Source organism: Nansenia antarctica (genome assembly GCF_963989245.1).
Source record: "Nansenia antarctica genome assembly, chromosome: 1".
Lineage (NCBI taxonomy): Eukaryota > Metazoa > Chordata > Actinopteri > Argentiniformes > Microstomatidae > Nansenia > Nansenia antarctica.
The window spans coordinates 33,936,235-33,960,177 of NC_137674.1; the positions used below are offsets into that span (position 1 = coordinate 33,936,235).

The 23,943-nt window shown below is 44.3% G+C and overlaps 2 protein-coding genes across 3 annotated transcripts; one reads left to right on the forward strand and one right to left on the reverse strand.

Moving 5' to 3' along the window:
* Positions 1–1,333: 1,333 nt before the first annotated feature.
* Positions 1,334–17,290, reverse strand: coq6 (coenzyme Q6 monooxygenase). Of its 2 annotated transcripts, none has more exons than XM_080546803.1 (12): positions 16,983–17,290; positions 16,056–16,190; positions 14,587–14,645; positions 12,671–12,797; positions 11,119–11,249; positions 10,755–10,862; positions 10,312–10,374; positions 10,106–10,213; positions 5,998–6,200; positions 5,239–5,354; positions 4,634–4,800; positions 1,334–1,472 (listed from the first exon to the last, which is right to left on the reverse strand). In XM_080546803.1, the coding sequence occupies exons 1-12, from the start codon at positions 17,188–17,190 to the stop codon at positions 1,443–1,445; spliced, it is 1,455 nt and encodes a 484-aa protein (XP_080402929.1). In that variant the 5' UTR covers positions 17,191–17,290; the 3' UTR covers positions 1,334–1,442. The 2 variants fall into 2 exon arrangements, with proteins under 2 accessions (XP_080402929.1, XP_080402928.1); XM_080546802.1 differs by having other exon boundaries at positions 16,038–16,190.
* Positions 17,291–18,664: 1,374 nt separating this feature from the next.
* Positions 18,665–22,855, forward strand: fam161b (FAM161 centrosomal protein B; the record flags this gene model as incomplete). Its single annotated transcript, XM_080550504.1, has 8 exons — positions 18,665–18,945; positions 19,122–19,666; positions 19,900–20,240; positions 20,487–20,608; positions 20,958–21,125; positions 22,048–22,147; positions 22,273–22,393; positions 22,779–22,855. 8 exons carry the CDS (start codon positions 18,665–18,667, stop codon positions 22,853–22,855), a joined length of 1,755 nt encoding a protein of 584 aa, XP_080406630.1.
* Positions 22,856–23,943: the final 1,088 nt, after the last annotated feature.

Below are 23,943 nucleotides of genomic sequence, written 5' to 3' on the forward strand. Positions count from 1 at the left end.
TGTTATCATACTGTAGGACAGGTGAAATATGTGTCTCCCTCACACAGACGACCACAGCGATAGATGAGAAATAGTTTAGATGAAGAGCACAGCCCAGTAGCTTTTTCCCCCCTCCTCCGTCATACTTTGCACATAACACTTTAATTGCAGATACTGTAGCTATGATTACCAGTTGCTCCTATATCATCTACAGAGTTGTACATAAATATTATTCATCCATGTTATGAGAGGGAGGTGTCGTAGCTGCTGCGACTCATGGGGTAAGGAAAGCAGAAAGGGAAAGAGCTTAGCGCTTTCTCACGGAGTGTGTCTTGCATTTGATATATGAATACTATTGTATGTATGAAGTTAATGCCTGTGTTTGAAAGCTTAGCCATAGTCGACTGTGTGAAATTAGCCCCCGAGTTGATTCATACTGTTACGAGTGAGTGCCTTGTGTTGTGTGTTTTATGTCGGTGAGCACCCGCGTTATTTGTGTTGTATACAGTGGAGCGCTATGTGCTAATCATGCGATCAGTCGTTGGAAAGATTGCTAGACCGTGTTCCAAACCATAGTTTAGTCCGGTGCTGTGACAGCAACCAGTCATAAGTATTATTTTGTCATTTGAATACCCCTCTCTACTACAGTAGAGTATAATATCATCTACACACTGAGAAATACAAACCTTGGAACAATCTACATTCATAGGGACGTAGCTCTTGGTGCAAGACACAAATAATGCTCAATACTGTTTGTGATAATTTCTTGTTGTGAACTTTTTTTTGTTTTTTTTGTATAAATATTTAAATATCTGATCTATTGCTCCTTTTTCAATGAAGTTTATAATGTGTTGGTTATACATAGTGAACTGTATCCACGCTCTTCCTTCAAGCAACGTATTAGCTGCTCTGACTTTGTATTCATTATGTACAATAACTACTGCTGTATATAATACCACAGTACCTGCTTTGACTTCTGTAAAAGGAAAACTTTCTGTATGCTGCAGCTGCACAATGTTCACAAAATGCCCATGTGTTTTTGCCAGTGAACTGGTAAATGAGTGTAAATCCTAATATTTTATGAAATCCTTGTGTAAGTAATATGCATGTATACAGTTATACATGTATGTTTCAATAAAACATTGAACTATTAAATGAGTGTCAATCCTAATATTTTATGAAAACATAACACATAAAAGTGACCAATGTATCTCCCCCCCCCCCCCCCAAAAGAAATTCTTGACATAACTAAAGCCTCTTGGTACTATCTATAGGAGTGTTTACTTACCTAGTAAGTAAGGCACATACTGTTTAGGGTCTAATGTCTCATTAAATTAACAGAAATCAATAAATATAACTTTATTAATTTACACTTTTACATTATATTCACAAAGTCACAATGGCGTGTCGTCATTGGAGTTCCATCAAACAGTCACTGCAGGACCAGTGTGTCGACCAGTGTGTCACTTGCTTGCGAACGCTATGATCTGCTCCTGTAGAGAGAGGAAAGAAGAAGATCAACCTCCAAACTCACAGCTCAGTAAATTTTCTATCTTTATATCCACCCACCTATCCAACCACCCAACCATCTAGCCTTCCACCCAATAAACTAACCATCCACCCAACCAACCAACCAACCATCCACCCTTCCATCCAACCATCCACCCACCCATCCCTCCTTACATCTATAATAAACTAACCATCCATCCAACCATCCACCCATCCTTTCACCCAACCAACCAACCATCTCCACCCACCCACCCATAATATGTATACAGTGGGGAGAACAAGTATTTGATACACTGCTGATTTTGCAGGTTTTCCCACTTAGAAAGAATGTAGAGGTCTGTAATTTTTATCATAGGTACACTTCAACTGTGAGACGGAATCTAAAACAAAAATCCAGAAAATCACATTGTATGACTTTTAAATAATTAATTTGCATTTTATTGTATGAAATAAGTATTTGATCACCTACCAACCAGTAATAATTCCGGCTCTCACAGACCTGTTAGTTTTTCTTTAAGAAGCCCTCCTATCCTCCACTCATTACCTGTATTAACTGCACCTGTTTGAACTCGTTACCTTTATAAAAGACACCTCTCCACACACTCAATCAATCAGACCCCAACCTCTCCACAATGGGCAAGACCAAAGAGCTTTCTAAGGACATCAGGGACAAAATTGTAGACCTGCACAAGGCTGGGATGGGCTACAGGACAATAGGGAAGCAGCTTGGTGAGAAGGCAACAACTGTTGGCGCAATTATTAGAAAATGGAAGAAATTTAAGATGCCGGTCAATCCCCCTCGGTCTGGGGCTCCATGCAAGATCTCACCTCGTGGGGCATCAATGATCATAAGAAAGGTGAGGGATCAGCCCAGAACTACACGGCAGGACCTGGTCAATGACCTGAAGAGAGCTGGGACCACAGTCTCAAAGAAAACTATCAGTAACACACTACGCCGTCAGGGATTAAAATCCTGTAGCGCACGCAAGGTCCCCCTGCTCAAGCCAGCGCATGTCCAGGCCCGTCTGAGGTTTGCCAATGATCATCTGGATGATCCAGAGGAGGAATGGGAGAAGGTCATGTGGTCTGATGAGACCAAAATAGAGCTTTTTGGCATAAACTCCACTCGCCGTGTTTGGAGGAAGAAGAAGGATGAGTACAACCCCAAGAACACCATCCCAACCGTGAAGCATGGAGGTGGAAACATCATTCTTTGGGGATGCTTTTCTGCAAAGGGGACAGGACGAATGCACCGTATTGAGGGGAGGATGGATGGGGCCAAGTATCACGAGATCTTGGCCAATAACCTCCTTCCCTCAGTAAGAGCATTGAAGATGGGTCGTGGCTGGGTCTTCCAGCATGACAACGACCCGAAACACACAGCCAGGGCAACTAAGGAGTGGCTCCGTAAGAAGCATCTCAAGGTCCTGGAGTGGCCTAGCCAGTCTCCAGACCTGAACCCAATAGAAAATCTTTGGAGGGAGCTGAAAGTCTGTGTTGCCCAGCGACAGCCCCGAAACCTGAAGGATCTGGAGAAGATCTGTATGGAGGAGTGGGCCCAAATCCCTGCTGCAGTGTGTGCAAACCTGGTCAAGAACTACAGGAAACGTCTGATCTCTGTCATTGCAAACAAAGGTTTCTTTACCAAATATTAAGTTCTGTTTTTCTGATGTATACTGTTTTTCTGAATACTTATTTCATGCAATAAAATGTAAATTAATTACTTTAAAATCATACAATTTGATTTTCTGGATTTTTATTTTAGATTCTGTCTCTCACAGTTGAAGTGTACCTATGATAAAAATGACAGACCTCTACATTCTTTCTAAGTGGGAAAACGTGCAAAATCAGCAGTGTATCAAATACTTGTTCTCCCCACTGTATATACACATAATAATACATACATCATATAACACACAACACATTATATACATAATAATAATCATAATAATCATAATAATTATAATTATAATATTATTGTGTGTGGACCCCAGGAAGAGTAGCTGCAGCATGAGCAACAACTAACAGGTAACATCCACCAACCCATCCATGTTCAGCAGCACTAACCCAGTGTGTCCCAAACCCCTGGCCTGAACACCGTGCCTGAACATGAACATGTCTTTCCCCCTGGCTCTGTGTTAGTGGCACTACTCCACAAAACCCCTCCCTGTCCCAGGATCTATAAACCGAGGGGGAACAAACTCAAGATTTTAATATGGAAAAAATGTCAAGCATAACTTAACTGGGGGCCCTCCAGAGAGAGAGAGAGAGAGAGAGGGAGAAATGGCCTTTACAACCGAGTTACGGTTGCTCTGGTCTGAATCACTTAGTAGGGAATAAAGCCATTTCACATGAGCGGTCTGTAATAAAATGGGTGTGAAAACACAAGCCAAACACCGCCGCCGTGCTGCAGCAGCCCCGGGGCCTGCCTCGCCTCGCGCCCCGCCCACACACTTTCGGTAACACTAAAATTTGGGGCTAAACTTAGCTGCCGTAGTAGTAGGTTGAACGAACGACCGACCGTGGAAATTATAGGCACTACTGGGGCTGGAGCGGAGCGCCATGTAATCACCAGAGAGAGGGCGGTTCAGGGCGGGGTCATTGGAGTTGGGGGGGGAGGGTGGGGTGGGGTCTTACTCTGTCTTGACAGGTGGTTAAAGGAGAGACCAGGAACCAAGACCAAACCCTGACAAGTGTCTAAGACAGGGAGGTGGATGTTAAGGAAGAGACCAAGACCAGACCCTGACAAGACCAGACCCTGACAAGACCAGACCCTGACAAGACCAGACCCTGACAAGACCAGACCCTGACAAGACCAGACCCTGACAAGACCAGACCCTGACAAGACCAGACCCTGACAAGACCAGACCCTGACAAAGACCAGACCCTGACAAGACCAGACCCTGACCAGTGTCTTAGACAAGGAGGTGGATGTTAAAGTAGAGACTAGGACTTGACTAGACCAGACGCTGACAAAAACCAGACCCTGACAAGACCAGACCCTGACAAAGACCAGACCCTGACAAAGACCAGACCCTGACAAGTGTCTTAAACAGGGAGGTGGATGTTAAAGTAGAGACCAAGACCAGACCAGAAGAGGCATTTGTGGCACGTGTGGTGGAGATGTATGTGAGAGAGAGCGTACTTTTAGGGGCGGGAGTGCGTTGGTGGCCTGGAGGCCGAAAGTGCGTAGCAGGACCATGGGGGCTGCGTTAGTGGAGTAGAGGCGCTTCATCAGGTCGATGGCGGCCATCATGGGCAGGTTGTGTCTCTGACGCTCCGTCTCATACTCCAGCAGGTGCTGCATCGCCCCTGGAAACACAACAGAGCACAAAGTTTTTAAGGTCATCCAGCAACACAGAGCAGAAAGGGTTAAAGGTCATCATTGTGTCAACACAAGGAACTAATGCTCTGGGGCTTGTGTACATAACACTTCATGTGTTTCCTGCATTAACTCAACACATTTTGACTTCAAAAACAGGGTCATCCATCATCAACAGAAAAAAATATTTAAACAAATATAGATTCGAATAACAAGGATTTCCATAGCAATGTACATACAGTTCTTGGCAGGCACAGGGACAGAAAAACTTCAAATGAACTTTTGAGAGAGGGAGAGAGCTAGTTCTTTTTATAATCAAAGATCAACAGCGAGCGTCCTAGCAATGGGGCTGTGGAAAAGAGCTTAGGAGAAACCACCAGGCTATGGCTAGCGCGTCTGAGTCTTGTTTAGGGCCGGAGCTTACTGACCGAGGTCCTTCCCGTTAAAGGCAGCTTGGCTCAAGACCTGCGTGAGGCAGGCCACATCCCCGAAGCCCAGGTTAGCTCCCTGGCCGGCTAGAGGGTGGACGCGGTGCGCTGCATCTCTGCAAAGACAAACACAGACCCCCCCCCATGTAAACAACCTAACACAGACCCCTCCAACCATGTAAACAACCTAGACCCCCACGCCATTTCAACAACCTAGCCACCCAGCCCACTACAGGCTAGGATCAAAGCAAAGCGTCACCTTGAAATAGACGTTCAGATGAATAACTGGCATTCAATAAGAAGAGAAAGAAAAAGCATGGCTTCTTGAACTTGATGGTGGTTGATGCTAATCACAATACAGTTGAAAGTATTCTTAACTCACATTTATTTTCTACTCCAGATTAGTAATAGATCCCTTCTATATACAAATACTAGTCTGTAACAGTATGAAGTCTTTGCACACACGCCTATTGCAAATGCCTATTGCCTTATTGTCTGCAAATTGTCTGGATAACTGCTAAATTGTATCCTGTCTTATTTGTTACTTATGATCTTGTACTATTGTCACTTTTCTATCTTGAATTATTATGCCTATTATTGCCTTATTGTCTTGTGCTGCCATGTCAGGAACCAAAGCCTAAGAATGTTACTCTCTTACACTCTGTAGCTGCTGCAGTACGATACATAGGTCAGACATGGGCCTGGGTCATCCCAACAGGAGGCTAGGTTAATTAGCGCTAATTGGCTGCAGCGACGTACCCGATGATAGCCACGCGGTGCCTGATGTACTCTGAGGCGTGGCCCATGCCCAGGGGGAACAGGACGCGGCTCTTGGGGCCGATGGCGGCCACGCTGGGGGGCAGCTGGCGGGGGGACCCCGCGGAGGGTAGGAGGGTGGAGAGGGCCGAGCGGAACAGAGACCCCGCCGTCTCCATCAGCTCTGACTGGGTCTCATTACTCCACTGACAGAGGAGAGGGGGGAGGCAGGGGAGATGGGGGAGGGAGGGAGAGGGGAGATGGGGAAGGAAGGGAGAGAGGAGAGGACAGACAGGGGAGATGGGGGAGGGAGAGGGAAGAGAAAAAAAGAGAGGGGAGTAAAAAACAAGACAAAAGGAGCTAACGTTAGCAGATTTGCTGTGTAAGTGAGTGTGAGTGTGAGGGTGAGTGTGAGTGAGTGTGTGTGAAAGTGAAGGTGAGGGTGGGTGAGTGTGTGTGAAAGTGAGGGTGAGGGTGGGTGAGTGTGTGTTAAAGTGAGTGTGAGGGTGAGTGAGTGTGTGTGAAAGTGAGGGTGAGTGAGTGTGTGTGAAAGTGAGTGTGAGGGTGAGTGAGTGTGTGTGAAAGTGAGTGTGAGGGTGAGTGAGTGTGTGTGTGTGTGTGTGTGTGTGTGAAAGTGAGTGTGAGGGTGAGTGAGTATGTGTGAAAGTGAGGGTGAGTGTGTGTGAAAGTGAGTGTGAGGGTGAGGGTGAGTGTGAACAAGTGCGAGAGTGAGTGTGTGTGTGTGTAAGAATGAGTGTGTGTGAGTGCAAGTGTGAGTGTGAGTCAGTGTGAAGGCCTTCCCCCCCCTAACTAACTGGTTTGGCAGAGGAGGGCGAGCCCGGCTAATTAGGAGAAGATGAGGGCCAGGGACTGTGGGACTGTGGGGTTGTGGGGTTGTGGGACTGTGGAGTGGTGGAGTGGTGGGGTTGTGGGACTGTGGAGTTGTGGAGCTGTGGGGTTGTGAGACCGTGTGACTGCGGGGCTGAATTAGCTTAGCTCCAAAAACACTCCATGCTGCAATGACCGACGCTGGCCCACCGCAGGTTTAATTATCAACCCAGACCTGAAACCAAGCATGACTCAGCGGTGCTGCTGACCCCATCCACACGGCCAGGAAAAATAGCCAGCTTTGGGGGGAAAAGGCTTTTTCTCACAAGACAAAACTAAATAAATGAAAAAACTGAAAGGAAAGGTGTTTGTAGGGCAGTGTTGTCAGTGCATGCGGTGGACAGAGAAACCCCAGGCACAAGAGCAATAATTACCCCTATCTGCTCACTTACCGTGTCCATTACAATAAGTGAGTATCTCAATAGAAGCCTTTATATTCATGAATGTATATGTGACACGTTCTAGTCTTTTGGTCTGCATATCAGCAACCAATCAATATGTTAGGACTTTTCTTTTGAAACACGTAACTACGTTTTAACATTGTTGAGAATTACAACACAAACTCGCTAGTCGAGCCAAAATACTGCAACAACGCAATGGATTCGGTGAGTAATCCCCACTTCTACCTAGTTAACTATAACACTACTTCACATTGTTAGCAGGCTCACAAAACAATCTGTGTTAGTTGACTAGCGATGTGTCATTGATTTTCAACAACGCAGAAATGTATTCACATTTTTCGAAAGAAAAGTCGGATCATTACATTTTATCCGGATATGAGGACCAAAGCATTAGAACGTGTCATATCTGTGGTCTGTTGTAATAGTAGTAGTTGTTGTTGTGTTTATCTGCACATTTGACAGCTTGTTGCAGTCATAGACTGAATTGTGTACACCCATTTACATTCACATTTGAACCATTCAGCAGACGCTTTTATCCAAAGCGAAGTGTGTAATTCAGGGCTAAGTGCCTTACTCAAGGGACTCAAGGCACACTAGCGGCGGTTGTTCCCAGGTGGGATTTGATCTCATTTGATCTTATCCGCTAGGCCACCGCTAGCCCCCTCCAATTTAAACAACAGCAGCATATAGAGCATCAGAGACATGAACATCACCACAAGACCATTCCTCAGGACACGAGATATGTGAAAGTATACTGTATACCAGGGGTCGGCAATTAGGTTTGGCCTCGGGCCAAAATTTTTTTGAGCCACTAGATGGCGGGCCCGATTTTTTTTTTTTTTTTTTTCCTAACACCAGGGGAGCCACCCCTCCTAAATTTCGTTGTTTGGTACCTGTACTGTAGCAATGACAATAAAGACCATTCATTCATTCCATTAATTCATTCATAAGTAATTGATTGTTAAAAAATGTGACACATTCTAATGCTTTGACTTTTCTTTCGAAAAATTTACACATCGCTAGTCAACTAACACAGCTTGTTTTGTGAGCCTGCTAACAATGTAAAGTAGTGTTGTAGTTAACTAGGTAACAATGTAAAGTAGTGTTGTAGTTAACTAGGTAACAATGTAAAGTAGTGTTCTAGTTAACTAGGTAACAATGTAAAGTAGTGTTGTAGTTAACTAGGTAACAATGTAAAGTAGTGTTGTAGTTAACTAGGTAACAATGTAAAGTAGTGTTGTAGTTAACTAGGTAACAATGTAAAGTAGTGTTCTAGTTAACTAGGTAACAATGTAAAGTAGTGTTGTAGTTAACTAGGTAACAATGTAAAGTAGTGTTGTAGTTAACTAGGTAACAATGTAAAGTAGTGTTGTAGTTAACTAGGTAACAATGTAAAGTAGTGTTGTAGTTAACTAGGTAACAATGTAAAGTAGTGTTGTAGTTAACTAGGTAACAATGTAAAGTAGTGTTGTAGTTAACTAGGTAGCAGTCCAATCCATTACGTTGCAGTATTTTGGCTTGACTAGCAAGTTTGTGTTGTGATTCTCAACAACGTTGAAACGTAGTTTCACCCTTTTCCATAGTTTTGAATAATAAATGTGTGGACTGACGATGTAGCGCAGCCTAGCTTATTCTAATCATTATTTAACATACTTTCATTCTGAATGATTCCCCCCTCCTCCCAGACAAGGTCACATTATTATTGGATTGGTTGTTTGGTGCCGGGTGAAGTTAGCTAAACATTTAACCTGCTAACTAGCAAGAGAAACATCATGTCACTCTCCAAAGGTGTAAAGAGGAAAGTTGACGGTGAAAACAGGGCATTTAAAGAGGAATGGACAGCGAACTATAATGTTCATCCTACCTGGTTTCATCAACGCAAAGCCGTTGTGAGACTCACATCTTCCGTGCTCACAATGTTCCCTTTCTATACATGCGAGTCGTCCTTTTCCTCAATGAATGTGATAAAGACGCACGAGAGGAATCGATTGATGCAACAAAAAAACTTGAGAACTGCCTGCGGATTAAAGTGACGTCCATATAACCAGATATCAAGCAAATACTGACCGATGGGAGATGCCACTTTTCACATTAAGTGAGTACCAAGCCTGTCGTTATTGTATTTAATAACCTAATTGTATTTTGTATATTTTGAATGAATGGCTCATTGTAATTATTATCCCTAATAGCGTGTTTGCTCTGTCGTTTCAGGAGCATAGGCCTATGCACCACCACCCCTCGCATAAGCGGATTACTTTTCTTTCTTTTCTTTTTTTCACCGATTTTGTTGTCAATGTTTTTCAGAATATTAAACTGAATTTGCTTTGTTACTGTTCATATGTGTGTTGCAGTCACATATACGTAAACATTACGTTTGAATTATTTACTGAGCTGGTGTTATTTTTTTCAAACCACACACGGCTATTTCAGCACTACACGTTGTCCACCTACTTATGATTCACTATGAGGGGTTCAGCGTCAGTGCGCTTCGGTGCACCCCGCTGCCTGATTGTCTGTCCCTGTGTCATTCACTCTCAACATGGATAAAAGTACAATAAGCATTATTCAGGTGGAGGTAGATTCTCTATTCGGACATTATAGGCGCTATATGTGGGACTGTCGGTCGGATATTGTAAAATAAAAATAAAAAAATAAATAAAAAAAAAGTGGATTCTCCAAATATTCTGCTGGGCCAAATATTATTGGTGATGGGCCAGCAATGGCCCGCGGGCCGCCTATTGCCGACCCCTGCTGTATACTATCTGTAATTAGAAGCTTATGGGAGAGGTGGGGGGGGGGGTGGGGTCAGGTGCGGGACTCACGAAAGCAGAATTGATGGCGTCCACAAAGCGCTCCTCGTCCAGCTCCAGCAGCTCCTCGGCGTGGCGGTGGCTGGTCGACCACACCAGAGAGCTCTGTGTGTCTGACAGCTGCGACCACAGAAAGAGGAGGTTAAACGTATAACAGCTTATTTGCGGTACAGTACATGGATGGGTACGATGTCAAGAGAAGAGAGGACTGAACTTACCGGTAACATGGCTATCGGGCCTGTTGGCAGGAACTTCTGCCACGCAACATTGTTCTCAGTGGGCTGGTGAGACATGGGAGAAGAGCTCGTGTTAGAGTGAGCATGTGTACATTCAGAATGAAGGGCGTGAGTTTGTTGAAAGACTTTGTTGAAAAGGTTCTTACGTTTACATGTTAGACATTTAGCAGACGCCTTTATCCAAAACAAGTGCATATGTCTAAAGTAAGTGAAGCATCTATACATCATAAGAAGTCAGCATAAGAAAAACAAATCTATGCTAGGACCAGAGGTCATTGGCAGTCACAATGCTAGAAGAAGGACTACTGTAAATTTACAGTAGAGAAACTGTACAGGGGAGGTAGTGGGGATGAAGAGGTCTACGGGGGGGGGGGGGGGGGGGGGGTAGAGGGGATGAAGGGGTCTTTCTCAGCGCTGCATCTCACCTCAGACAGGTGCAGCACAGCGACCACAGCTGACTGGTCGTAGTTCCACTTGATGGTGGGTATCCCCGCCTCACGCCTCACCATCGAGTTCGGCCCGTCGGCTCCGATCTGAAGGTCACATAGTACGACGTCACACAATTAACAACAACGTCAGCGAACGTTGAAAAGGCACAGAAACGGTCACCTCTAATGTCTCAGTATTACACTGTGTAGATGGTGATGTGATGATGTGATGTTTCACTGTGTAAATGGTGGTGTGATGTTTCACTGTGTAAACGGTGATGTTTCACTGTGTAAATGGTAATATGATGATGTGATGTTTCACTGTGTAAACGGTGCTGTGACGATATGACGTTTCACTCACCAGTAGCTTGGTTTGAACCGTCTTTCCGTTGGCCAGCGTGACCTGCACCCAGGGGATGGATTCACCCGCCAGGTGGGACTTGGGCCAGGTGTACTTCACCACCTTGGTCCTGTACTGCACGCTCACCTGCTCTGAGGCCCGCAACACACAGGAAAAACAACAACAGGTCAAAAAAGGCCCAGCCAAGTAGTATCAGGATCAGAGATCACCTCGGGTCAAACCGCCGCTACCCCAAACGGCTTTCCCTCCAAAACGTTTTCTGGACACACAAATGTACACACTAATCAAGGCCTTGCTACCTCCAAAAAGGATAAAAAAGTAAAAGGTTTGGCTGTGACCAAGGCAGTGTGGAACATCTACAAACCACCTCGTAAAGCAACAGTTTTCCCTGGCAGAGGGAGCCAGCTGCGCGAAGCTCAACGTTGACAATGTCTTTAATGGCCTGGTGCTCGACACGCCGCACCGAGGCTCCGTCGACTAATAGTGTTTATCTGCGATGGGAGGAGGGCCGCGCCACGTGCTGCAGGTTCTTGCCAGGATACTGCGGCTAGCACAGCGAAATCCCCACTTGAAAAAATTATCGGTAGTATTCAATCATCCCAAACATGAAAGTATCCGGAATTATCCGGCTTGCCTTGTGCCGAGTTGGAGGACCTCCCGTCCGCAGATTGACTACTGGTTTTTCTGAACACAACACAAGCTACGACGAAATATTTGGCTCGCAGTTGTGCGAGTGTAGAGCGACACTTACTACAAACCAGCTGGTGCGTGCGTGCGCCTGCCTGGGCTTTTCATGTATTATTACCTTAAAAGCATCGGAAGATCACGGCCCAGGGGAGAGAACACAGGGGGGAAAGCCGAGACGCTCGATGATGCACATGACGCAGAACAACGTGCAGAAGCAACACCAACAACAGACAACAACAGATCTGTTAAGATGAAACTTGTTGTGTTGAAAAGCTTGTGTGTGTGTGTATAAATATGCCCTTGTTTTTACAATCTGCACTAAGTCGGCCGTTTGAGAACCTCACAAAAAACTCTCTCTAATTTTCAACAACACAAACACTACTACACACTGTCAGCACTTTAGCATCCTGAGAGAAGGGCAGGGAGAGAGAGAGAGAGTCGGACCACATGTCCGTCTTTTAAATAGGTCACTGGACTGGGAGCGCACGTGTCTTCGCATGGCAGCGGGTCGCGGAGCTCAAACGGGATGGGCACAGAGGAAATGTGGCGCTTTGATTGAAATAGCAGGAAAAACACAAGACGTGTCCAAGAAGCAAAAAAGGGCTCTGCTCTCTTTTAAAAACAGACACTGGTGGAGAGAGAGAAAAAGTACAAATAAACAAGGGACACAGAGAGAGAGACCGGATGGAACAAATGCGGTGGTGTGACATTAGCCTCCAGACTTCGCTGCCCATTAACAGGATGTCAATGAATCAAGAGGCCATATGGGGAAAGTCACATCACTCCCTGCTGGTAGTAGCCTGGGCCCTTACTTTATGGGCCGTGTGTGTGTGTGTAAATCATCAATACGGCGCTACCTTCTTACCCGAGAGGGCGTCCAGCTGCTTTGTGAGGGCGGCCACGATGATGTCGTTCTCCACGATGTAGGCCATCTCGTCACGCAGGTTCTCCTTATCGAATGTAATCAGGGCATCGGAGCAGGCATCCCAAACCTAAATGAGAGGCCAATTATCCCTGCGGTCATCCATCCTGACTCTATCCTTAAAGACTTGCAACCCCCTTTCCCCCTATTTTTAGGTACTGGCCAAAAAAGCACAGCCTCATTGAACTGAACACATCAAACGATCTCCCCAGGAGGTTGGCAGAGACTACTGTACGGTACCAAACTGAGATCTGTGTATGAAGGACCCAAACACCCTTTCTGGTTCCATGGTTGAGGGGTTGGGGTGAAACACCATTTGTGATGTGGATTTATGGCCATCATTTTCTTGGCAAGACGCATAATAAGTAACACATTTTCACATTTGTCAACATTACTGAGCGAGTTAAATATGTATTAATTTATCTTCGTATTTGAGAGCTAGAATTAGCTCTCTGGCACCTATAATTAAGACAGCTCTTCGTATGAGTTTAAAATGAGACATCCCCAGTGGTCATGGATCCTGTTTGGGACCCTGATGGCTTGTTACTAGGGTGACAGACCTTATCATTGAAAAGCAACATACAGCTACTGTAAACAGCCTCTTTCCAATGCCATAAAGTAGTGGGTTATGCCCTGCAGAGAACCACTAATGGTGGTGGGTTTGCCACTCGTGGTTGGCTAGAAAGATTTAATGGAACCCAAACCAAAATTGCAACGTTTTATTTTTTATTTTTTACATGGGAGTAAAAGATACTGTTGATAAGGAATGTGTTACTATGTACTTATTGTCCTTTCTAAAATGCTCCGGTTCCCAAATGAGTGTTTACCTTCCTACCATAACAGTCCAGCTTTGGGGACAGAACGGTGACAAACGTCACCTGATGATGACTCAAGGGGAAACCTTTCATTGTTGTTAAACTGTTACCAACATAGATTCATTTTTTTCCTCCAAGGAAGTAGTTAGCGGGGCATTTTGGAGAGAGTGAACACGCGTTTTTAGGGGGACCTAAAAGCTCAAAGCACTGCTACTTTACTCCTAGAGGTGCATCAGCAAACAAAATAAGCCAAAAAAAGCAGGTTCTTTGCACGGTTACGGTATCTTGGGAGACATACAGTATATCACCATAATCACCATACAACATTTTATGATGACACCCTTGGCCACGCCAGAAACCCAGTGGTTTAGTCTTTGGTACAAACCGACCACATCATACAGGAGGGACTGAGCCTCCAAAACCGCAGCTGCAAAACAGGGTCAAATTGCTGCTGACATCCAACTCTCTCATCTCCTTCATCTCCTGGCCCTGTTTTTCACATGGGTCTTTTATAATTAGTAGCCACATAGATGGGCAACCATTTGAACGACATAGGGATTTATTCTCCGTATTAAACACGGTCCTAATAAATAAAACAATGTCGCTGTGGTCGGAGGGAAAAAGCCAAAGCTTTTACCAAGCTACGAGGCTTGGGTTGTCCTCTCAGATTTACCTCCGTCCTTTGGGTTTTGCGGTACCCTGGCATTTCCACGGCCTCTGAGGAGGTATAAATTGCGCAGAGGAATGAACAAAATGTGTGTTTTCGACCAGGGTTGGGTTGAGCCTTTTCGTTGTGAACAATTACATGCCCGAGGGACATTGTACGGCACGTCCACTAAAGTACAAGGCTTGAGCGATGCTAAACGGCTAAGGCAGGTCCCTCCTTTCCCAGAATTGCCCACCAGGCAAACAAGTTTCTGACGGGTGGAGAACGAATAAGTACATAGCGGTAACAAAAAATTAAAATATATATATAAACAAAAAGGTTCAATGAAAAGAGAGGCCAAAGGCTTGTGGCGGGGAGAGAGGAGGTTCTGGACTGACCTGCATCCTCTGATAGGGCTTGCACCTCATGTTCACGATGTGATCCCACGCCCCGAGACCTGTATGCACACACACACACACACACACACACACACACACACAACACTTTGTTTTTAACACACAAACAAGTTCAGGAATAAAATCTAAGAATGTTACGTACTAGGACATAATCATAACCTTTAACCTAGTTACTATATGACTAGTTACATTTGATCAAATCGACCTATCGCTAAGCCACAACCCAAAATAGAAATTGTCCAATCATATCACAGCAAAAGTCACTACAGGCAGAAAACTCGGACAAACAACTGGCTAATATCTGATGGTGAAATATTCTTGTCATCTTTAAAAAAAATATTAAATTAGATCAAAAATTTAAATCAGAAATTTCAGTCAATTCAGTCACGGTCGGTCAGTCAGTCAGTCATTGTCAGTGAAGAACTGAAAAGAGCGTTGTTTGTTTGTCCGAGTTTTCAAAGGGGGCGTGGCTTAGCGATAGGTCTATTGAGTTTGAGACGAAGGTGTGGTCGAGTCAATGTCAATCCCTTTTGACTGAATCGGGCGAGGAACGTGGCACAGCTTCCCAGAGTCGCTGTCCATGATCTTCCTCGAAGACACACGTCAGTGAAACCCACGGAGACGTTTAGTTGAGAGGATCACATCAATGACTGACGGAGAAACCGGAGATGATGATGAGCAAGACAGTGACTGACCCCTGACCTATTTTATCTAATCCTTTAATACACCCCCACCCCCACACCTACACCCACACCCCCTCACCCATACACCTACACCCCCTCACCCACACCCACACACCTACACCCACCCACACCCACACCCACACCCACCCTCACCCACATTGACTATGGCTGACCCTGTGCCCATAGAGCAAAAAAATAGATTTTATTGTACTCAAAAAGGTTGAATCTAATGTAATCATGATCCCACTGTACTAGGTGTGTGTAGGTGTGTGTAATAGGTGTGTGTACCAGGTGTGTGTACTAGGTGTGTGTACTAGGTGTGTGTACTAGGGGTGTGTACTAGGGGTGTGTACTAGGGGTGTGTACTAGGGGTGTGTACTAGGGGTGTGTAGTGTACTAGGGGTGTGTACCAGGTGTGTGTACTAGGTGTGTGTACTAGGGGTGTGTACCAGGTGTGTGTACTAGGTGTGTGTACTAGGTGTGTGTACTAGGGGTGTGTACTAGGGGTGTGTACTAGGGGTGTGTACTAAGTGTGTGTGCTAGGTGTGTGTGTACTAGGTGTGTGTACTAGGGGTGTGTACTAGGTGTGTGTACTGGGTGTCTGTACTAGGTGTGTGTACTAGGTGTGTGTACTAGGTGTGTGTACTAGGTGTGTGTACTAAAGTCGTAAGACTTTTCACTTTTCAAAAAATGCCGGTCAAGAGAGGACGCTGTCTAGTAAAGCGCTATATAAGTCTAATGTATTATTACTAGGTGTGTGTACTGTACCACTGAGGAGGGTGGTGGAGCCGGGGCTGACAGAGCTGACTCGGGTGCTGTAGGTTTCCGGGGCCTTGTCCATCACCTTCCTGTTTCCTGCCTCCAGCAGCAGTATCTTCTTCCCTTCCAAATTTGGATCCATGCCTGTCAAGAATAATTAGCATCCATGAAATTGATCGCTTTCAAACGTGCTGGTGTCCCGATTTCGAGAGATAATATTTAGTTGTAGAAAAGTGAGAGCCGACAAATTAAAATGGGGACCGTAGATCATGATTATAAGATCATTTAGCGGTGTGTATGTCTGTGTGTGTCCTGCTATTAACACATGGAGACGTTTTTGGCGTCACCCATGGTGTCATGAGAAGAGGAAATTAAAGTTCTAGATGATTTTTGTTAATTACATCTTACTTGCTTTTAGCAGCATAGAACGATGGCATACAACTGTAAATTAGCACCACAATTGCAACTTTAAGTAGGATGTAGAACTTTGCAGATGATGGCTTCTCCTTTTTGGGAACTAGCAGGGGGCAGATAATAATGGTGTGGGCGAGGGCATCGTTGGTTTTTACATTGCTCCAACTGCTGCTGCTGCATGACAATTATGACACACACGCACACACTCAGGCACACGCACGGCTGTGACAATTATGACACGCGCGCACACGCATGCACACACACACGCACGAACGTGTGTGGGCAACTGTAGCACAAGGAGGGAGAGCCAGCGTCTAATGATCGCAAGGTTGGCAGATCGGCAGTTCGAACCCTGGCTGGCCACATCATGTGGAGGTGTCCTTAACCCCAAATAGCTCCCGATGCATGTTAGCTTGTCGCCATTGGTGTGTGAATGGGTGAATGAGAGGCCATTGTAAAGCGTTTTGGAATAAGGCTCTATATAAATCAGTCCATTTACACACGCCATCAAACACGACTCACCTAAAGAGCAAGCCATAGCAGTCCCCACCATCCCTCCTCCAGAGATAATAACGTCGTACAGCTCGCTGTCATGTCTGCTTGACTCCCCTCGTTCTGCACAGGCGAACCCCCGGCTAATAACAACTCTAGCTGCAGACAGATGGTTGACAGAAACACATCTCCGCCTTATTGCATTCAGAGCCCCCGTCGCTTTAGTTAGACAATGCATGCTTACACAATGTAATGTGGGATTCGTCTAACCCGTAAAAACAACACCGACTGGAAAGTCGGGATGTTTCCCCGATAAGACCAGACGTTTCCCCTGGAATGTGTCCTATTAACCGCGCAGTTTATATTCTATAATCCAGCCATGTTGTGTTGACATGCGTAAGAGTTCACTTCTGGAGGATAGTGCTTCCTGTAATGTCGTCCAATCAGGTTAGTGCTTCCTGTAGTGTTGTCCAATCAGGTTAGTGCTTCCAGTGTGTCGTCCAATCAGAAAAAAAACAGTCCTTGCTTTTAGTAATAGTAATAATAATAATAATAATAATAATAATAATAATAATAATAATAATAATAATAATAATAATAATAATAACTTTTATTTGTATAGCACTGCAAACTTTGCAGCTCAAAGTTATTTAACATATCCACACAGCATAGAAATAATAATAGAACAATAGTAATCAACAAAACACACAATAGCAATAATATAAACTACATAATAAAACAATAATAAACCATACAGTCCATAGAACAAAGCACTAGCATAGAACAAAGATGAACAAAATAATTACATCATATAATAATTACTATAAGATTTAAACAAGTAAATACATATACACATATATACAATATATACAAATATATAGATTCATCAACTTCATTCATTTACTTTTTTATTTTTTTGTGGGGGGGGATTAAAGTACCTTCATTGAATAAATTAGAGAGGAGATTACAATGAATACGATACATTAAATACATGTAAAGTGAATATTATAGTTATGACAAACTAAGCATGTTGAAAGTTGAAATTAAGAGGCATATAATTCAGAGAAAGGATATTAATTATTTTGATTTTAATTTGACTTCTTTTTTTGTTGTCCACACGTTGGCGCTGTTGATAACACTTTGTGTAGCCTACTGTCTGTATATCAAGCAGAGAGACTCGCGCTTGTCAAAAAGCGGTGGCAGCTACAAGCTATGGAGACAGGCTATTCGGCTTTGGCAAAAAATAGCTAAAGATGATTCTGTGATGCGAAGATAATTACACTGTAACAGTGCGTGGGTACTGATGGCAATGCTGTGAGGCAAGAAGAATGTCTACTGTAATTGATTGCTGAATGAGCATCAGGTTACTTTCACATTTATTTTGAAACATTGCAAAAGGAAATTCCACTTTGTCTCATGCAGGTTTGATTGTAGGTCTGGCTTATGTTATTTTAGGTTAGAAAAAGCACTTTGTTGCACTGTAGTAAATCGGGATTTACTCATTGTTTGGGTGGTGCTGTGGTTGCTATGGCGACCTCTGCGCAGGCTCTGCATGGCGGCTACAGTCGCTCGAGCTCTACGTCTCGATTAGTGATGTTTATGAAACTTTTTATTACTACATTATCAAAGTTGTTTGTTATTAAAACCACACTAAGCATAACTATTAAAACATGTGAATTTCCCTTAATTTCCATAGCTGTTGGGTGACGTCAATGTCTGGTTCAGGACAAACTGCTGCTCCTAGGATGCAGGAGCAGAGAAACATGGCTGAGCTGCGGGCGTTCCTGCAGGAGGGCCTGAGGTCGGAGCAGGTGCTGCAGCGTCGGCTGCAGGCCCTGAAGGAGGCCCACAGGCAGCAGCTGCAGGAGACAGTGAGGAGGCAGAGGGAGGGTCTGGAGAAAAGGATCCATCTGAACTCCATGCTGTCAGTCGATGTGGGAGACAGGTCTAGTGCTGACAGACAGCTGGAGGAGCTCTTCAGCTGCCAGGCCAGGTAATACTGCTTCAGTGTCAATTATTATCATCACACTCATCCTGATGTTAAATGAATACAAAATGTTTACCCAACTAACCCAAGTGATTTCTATTGGGGCTCAAAATGCCCCAAATGTTTTTACTCTTTTTGCTCTTTCTCACACAACTAACTTTTAGTTTTTTGTTTTTTATAAGACCAAAGCGGTCAAGTTCCATGTCTGACCTGAGCTCAGGTATGGAGACTGCCTCCAGGACCTCGCCCCTTCAGGTCAGGCAGTCAGACAAGCCCGTCAGGTCCTCTACGGCCTGGGCATGTGCTACAACTGTTCCCCAGCGCGCCAACGGGACTCCCAAGACTTCTCCGAAAGCACCGCCATGGCCCCAGCTCCTAGGCCTAGCAGAGAAAGAGCCTGTTCGGTTAAGCAAAGAGGAGGAAGCGGAGGCAGAGTGTCAGAGGAAGTTCCGTGCCGTCCCCGTACCGGGCCACGTGTTCCTGCCCCTCTACCATGACATGATGCAGGTGAGAGAGCTGGAGAGGAAGAACAGCCACGAGCAGAGGAGGGACTTCCTTCTCTCCATGCAGAAGCCCTTCAGCTTCCTGGAGAGAGACGAGAAGAAGAGAGAGAAGCTGATTCAGATGTTAAGTGTCACAGTCGCACAAGAGACTCAGAAAACCAAAGTTGTCAGGAAACCGATACCCAAAGCCATCAAGGACCCTGCAGTATCAGAGCATTTAAAAGGTGGGTGGTTGATTCTCTTGACAATGTGCTCATAATGTTCTGGGATTAAGTAGGAAATGGTGTCATTCATTTTATTTATTTATTTTACATTTGCTTGTATGTTAAATGGGAACGTAATTGTGGTGTTCAGAACTTCAGAGAGAGTGAGCACTTTCCTCTATGTGCAAATATACTTGGCAATATTCTGATTCTGGTTCTGATTATTTTTATCGGCGTCCTGTTTCCTTTTTAAGAGGAGGAGCTGTGCAGAAAGATCCGTATCCAGCTGAGGGCTCAGAAGACCTTGAGGAACTCCACCGCGCCTGTAGACAACCAGACGACCCACCCGGACCACCCTGAGCCCCGCACCGCCCAGCGCACCAGGCGGGAGATCCTGGCCTTCCTGGATGAGAAGCCCACCTTCCAGCCCAAGACCAACGCTCAGGTCCCGGACTTTGACAGGCTGTACCAGGCCTTCCAGAGGGACGCCCTGAGGAGGGCGGAGAGGAAGGAGGCGACCAGGTGTCAGCCCTTCTGCCTGCGGACCTCCACCCTGCCCACGCGACAAAGCAGGGCGAGCTCTGCAAAAGCAAAGGTGAGCATCTACCTACTGTTACAGGTGGAAAAAAAACAAAACCTGAGCATAGGCATTACGTTTTCCTGCTATGACTGGTGGATAGTTGATTCACTTACTTAGTCAAATGTATTGATTGTAAGTCGCTTTGGAATAAAGCGTCTGCGAAATGCCCAAAAAGTAAATGTAAAGGTGAATCAGAAGGTTTTTGGCTTGTTTTAGCTTTTTCCATTTTCTTGTCTTTATGCTTTTTTTGTTGGTCCTCAGGAACCCACAGTCAACGCCCCACTCAGGAGAAGCAAATCGTTGGGAGGCTTAGCGTCACTGTCCACAGATACTCTCCCCACCTACATCACAGATGCAACGAGGAAGCGCTGCGTAGCCATTAGGTGAGAGTAGAATGATACACACTACTGAGAAGATCTGAGAACTCAGTGAACCTCTTTTTTTTTTTTTAAGTTATCTTTTTCTGAGTGAGGCAGTCCCACTCATATTTTATTGGACAGATATAGTGAAGACAGACAGGAAAGTAAGGAGAAGAAGGGAGAGAGGGCATGTCAGCAGGGCTTGGGCCGGATTCTAACCCATGCCGACCTAGGCATATGTATGCACTGTAGACCGTGGTGCTAGACCACTGGACCACCCCAGGCCACCGTAATGAAAGTTTTTGTGTCTTTCTCAATAAGCACACAGGCACAGTATAGTATAACTCTCTCTGTGTCTTCGTTGGTTGAACAGGAAGTCAGTGGCGCAGAGGGAGAGCCGGGAGCAGGAGGGAGCAGAGTGGATGAGGAGGAGCAGGATGAGGTCTCAGTCCATGCAGAAGACGGTGGCCGTACGGGCCAAGGTGATGGACCCTCACAGCAGCCTGAAGGAGGTGTATCAGGAGAAGCTGAAGCTGCATCGGTGAGAACAGTCCTTTTGTCTTTTTAAACTATTTTTGCTTATATTTTGTTGTTTTATCCTTATAATAATAATAATAATAATAATAATAATAATAATAATACATTAGACTTAGTGCTTTTCTAGACACTCAAAGACGCTTTACAAACTGAAAAGATCGAGTAGTAATAATAAAAAGAAACAAAAGGTAAATAGAAGAAAGTGTAGGGGCCTAATTAAGGTAGTGCTGGGGACACATGGGAAAGGAAAGGGGAGAGGGTTAACTAGTGAAGGCGAGTCTTTCATAGGTTATGTCCTATGCGGCAACCTCACCAAGTCAATTTCCTATATGTATAAATAGAGTTCTGATTCTGATACAGTACTGGACAACAGAGCCTGAAGCATTTTAATACTCTAAGTTCATATTTATAACACCCACACATTGTGATGCACACACTGTGCCAACACAACAGTGTCAGACCATTCAGTTTATTTATTTTTTAAAACAATTTTTGCTTATATTTTGTTGTTTTATTACATTGTTGTTTTATCTTTATGTCCTATGCACCAACCTCACCAAGTCAATTTCCTGTGGGTGTGACGTGTATGTGTATGTATGTGAAATGCCTGTGTATCTTCTATGTATTATAATATTATATATTATATATAAAGAATTCTGATCTGATATTGATTCTGATACAGTACTGGACAACAGAGCCCCTTTGGTCTGAAGCATTTTAATACTCTAAGTTCATATTTATAACACCCACACATTATGATGCTCACTCTGTGCCAACACAACAGTGTCTGACCCATTCATTTTCCCCAGTTGGATTCTTCACATCTTAGAAATGTCTTTACAGTTTTGTGAAATACAAAACTGTAAAGAACCAACATGTTAATGAGTTGGCCAGTATTCAGGAACGTCCTGTGTCCGTTCCTGCAGGGAGGCTGACCAGCAGAGGATGAGAGACTATAAGAGGGAGCTCCAGGACATGAAGGCGAGGGTCACTGTCCGTCCTTACCTGTTTGAACAGGTGACACAGGTAAACCAGGGCCTCGCATCGGGCTGAAAACTTCATTTAGCAGTTTACAAGTGCATGAGAATAACATCTGAAAGGCCTGCTCATGACCCATGTTTGTTCCATGGCTTCTGATCAAACGTTTCTAGAAAACCGCCAAGGCCGAAGCGGAACGTGTTTACAGGAACAAGCTGAAGGAAGCTGGTTTGAACGAGCGTTTTGTTGAAACAAAAGGAGAAAACATAGGGGTGACAACAGGCTCCATATCTGGTGAGGAGGAGGAAGATGATGGTGGTGGTGGTGATGATGATGATGATGACCAAAGTACAGAGAACACAGCCGACATCCAGAAAAGGTACAGAGAAATGAGAGGATGGGTGTGTAGCACACAAGTGGATACTTTTAAGTTTTTTAGCCACACAACATGTTAGGCCCCCGGCGCAATGCAGTTAACTTAAGAATAGAGCGTGTAGCCTGAAAAGCCAAGGACGCCATGTGGTTGACTCATATACACAATGCTGCATTACATAATGCCGGGAGAGACTCTGTCATAAAGCTCTTTGGTGAAGAGAAGACACACACTGTAGCCAAGCAAAATTTTGATGTAATTACAATCTAGACATTTTCTAACCCCAACATGTCTGATTTAGGGAAGGGACCGTAGACGACGGCGAGAAGATTGAAGAGGTAGAGGAAGAGAGCGTGAAAACCAAAGTGGAAAAAATGCAATGATCAAAAAGGTATACTCGGCATGAGGCTGCTGCCCCGCAGTAAAGAGCCACTGGCTGCGTTCAAAAATAATTCTTGGCTAAGTTTTGAGAGTCAAATATGTTTTGCTATGTCATAATTATGACATTTCGAAAGCGTGGACATCTGGAGCTCTTAAATCACACTCGACGTCGAGTCGAGCAAATGTGAGAAAAGGAATAAAGGTTTATGGATTAATAAATATATGTTTTATAAGTAATTTTGAATTTTATTTGTTTTAAGTTTACAACGGCAGGGGATTATGCGTGAAGTTATACATGTTAAAAAATGTTTGGCTGCATGATATTTCAACTGTATTAAAAACTGAAAATCAAAGGCTAGTTTGGTTTTATGAAATTAATTTTTCGGAGGGATATGAACATGGCATTTACAGAGGAGAGTAAAAAACCTAGTAACCAGAAAAACATGTGAAAAAAACATCTCAAAATGTGGATACAAATGCAACTGTCTACTGTATTTCAATGTGTAGAATACATTTTATTTATTCTACAACAAGCAGGGCTGCTGGTGGAGTGTGTTTGTTGATCACCTGGCCTATGAAGCAATTTGATGATAGACCACAGCTACTAATAACTAATTACAATAATATTAATACTAATTAATTTTATTTATATAGCGCTTTTCCGGGGCTCAAAGACGCTGGGAAAAACTTTAAACACAGAAACAACAAGCAACAGATAACATGAGCACATAGAACACAGAGTTAACGAACAGGCACAGGGAACAATTAACACAGCAATGTCCAGGGGGGGAGGCGGGTGGCACCGTGGCAGGGTTAGGGGAGATGGTTAGGGGTAGGAAAGGTTGTATGCATGTAACATTACAGTAACTTTAATAACTAAAACGTTCAACTTTGTTAATAATCCCATGAATATTCTGTGGAACTCAATGGACCCAACAGGTCCCGTAAGGACAGGAAATATCCTGAAATGGAAATGCAAAAATGCATTTGGCTAGTGGCTGGATATTTACTGTATCTCAGAAGCCGCAGGACCCGTTAAGTCAATAACCGTTCATCTGCCATCACAAAGAAACATGTCAGGGGTTCTATT

Excerpts from the sequence above, each read along its gene's own strand:
- coq6 (XM_080546802.1), bottom strand. The coding sequence starts at position 17,190 with ATGCATTGTCTAACTAAAGCGACGGGGGCTCTGAATGCAATAAGGCGG. Across the intron at positions 14,646-16,037 it reads TGGTACAGTACACACACCTA|GTCTCGGGGCGTGGGATCAC; the intron begins GTAATAATACAT and ends GTGTGCATACAG. Across the intron at positions 6,201-10,105 it reads ACGCCATCAATTCTGCTTTC|TGGAGTAATGAGACCCAGTC; the intron begins GTGAGTCCCGCA and ends CTCCTCTGTCAG.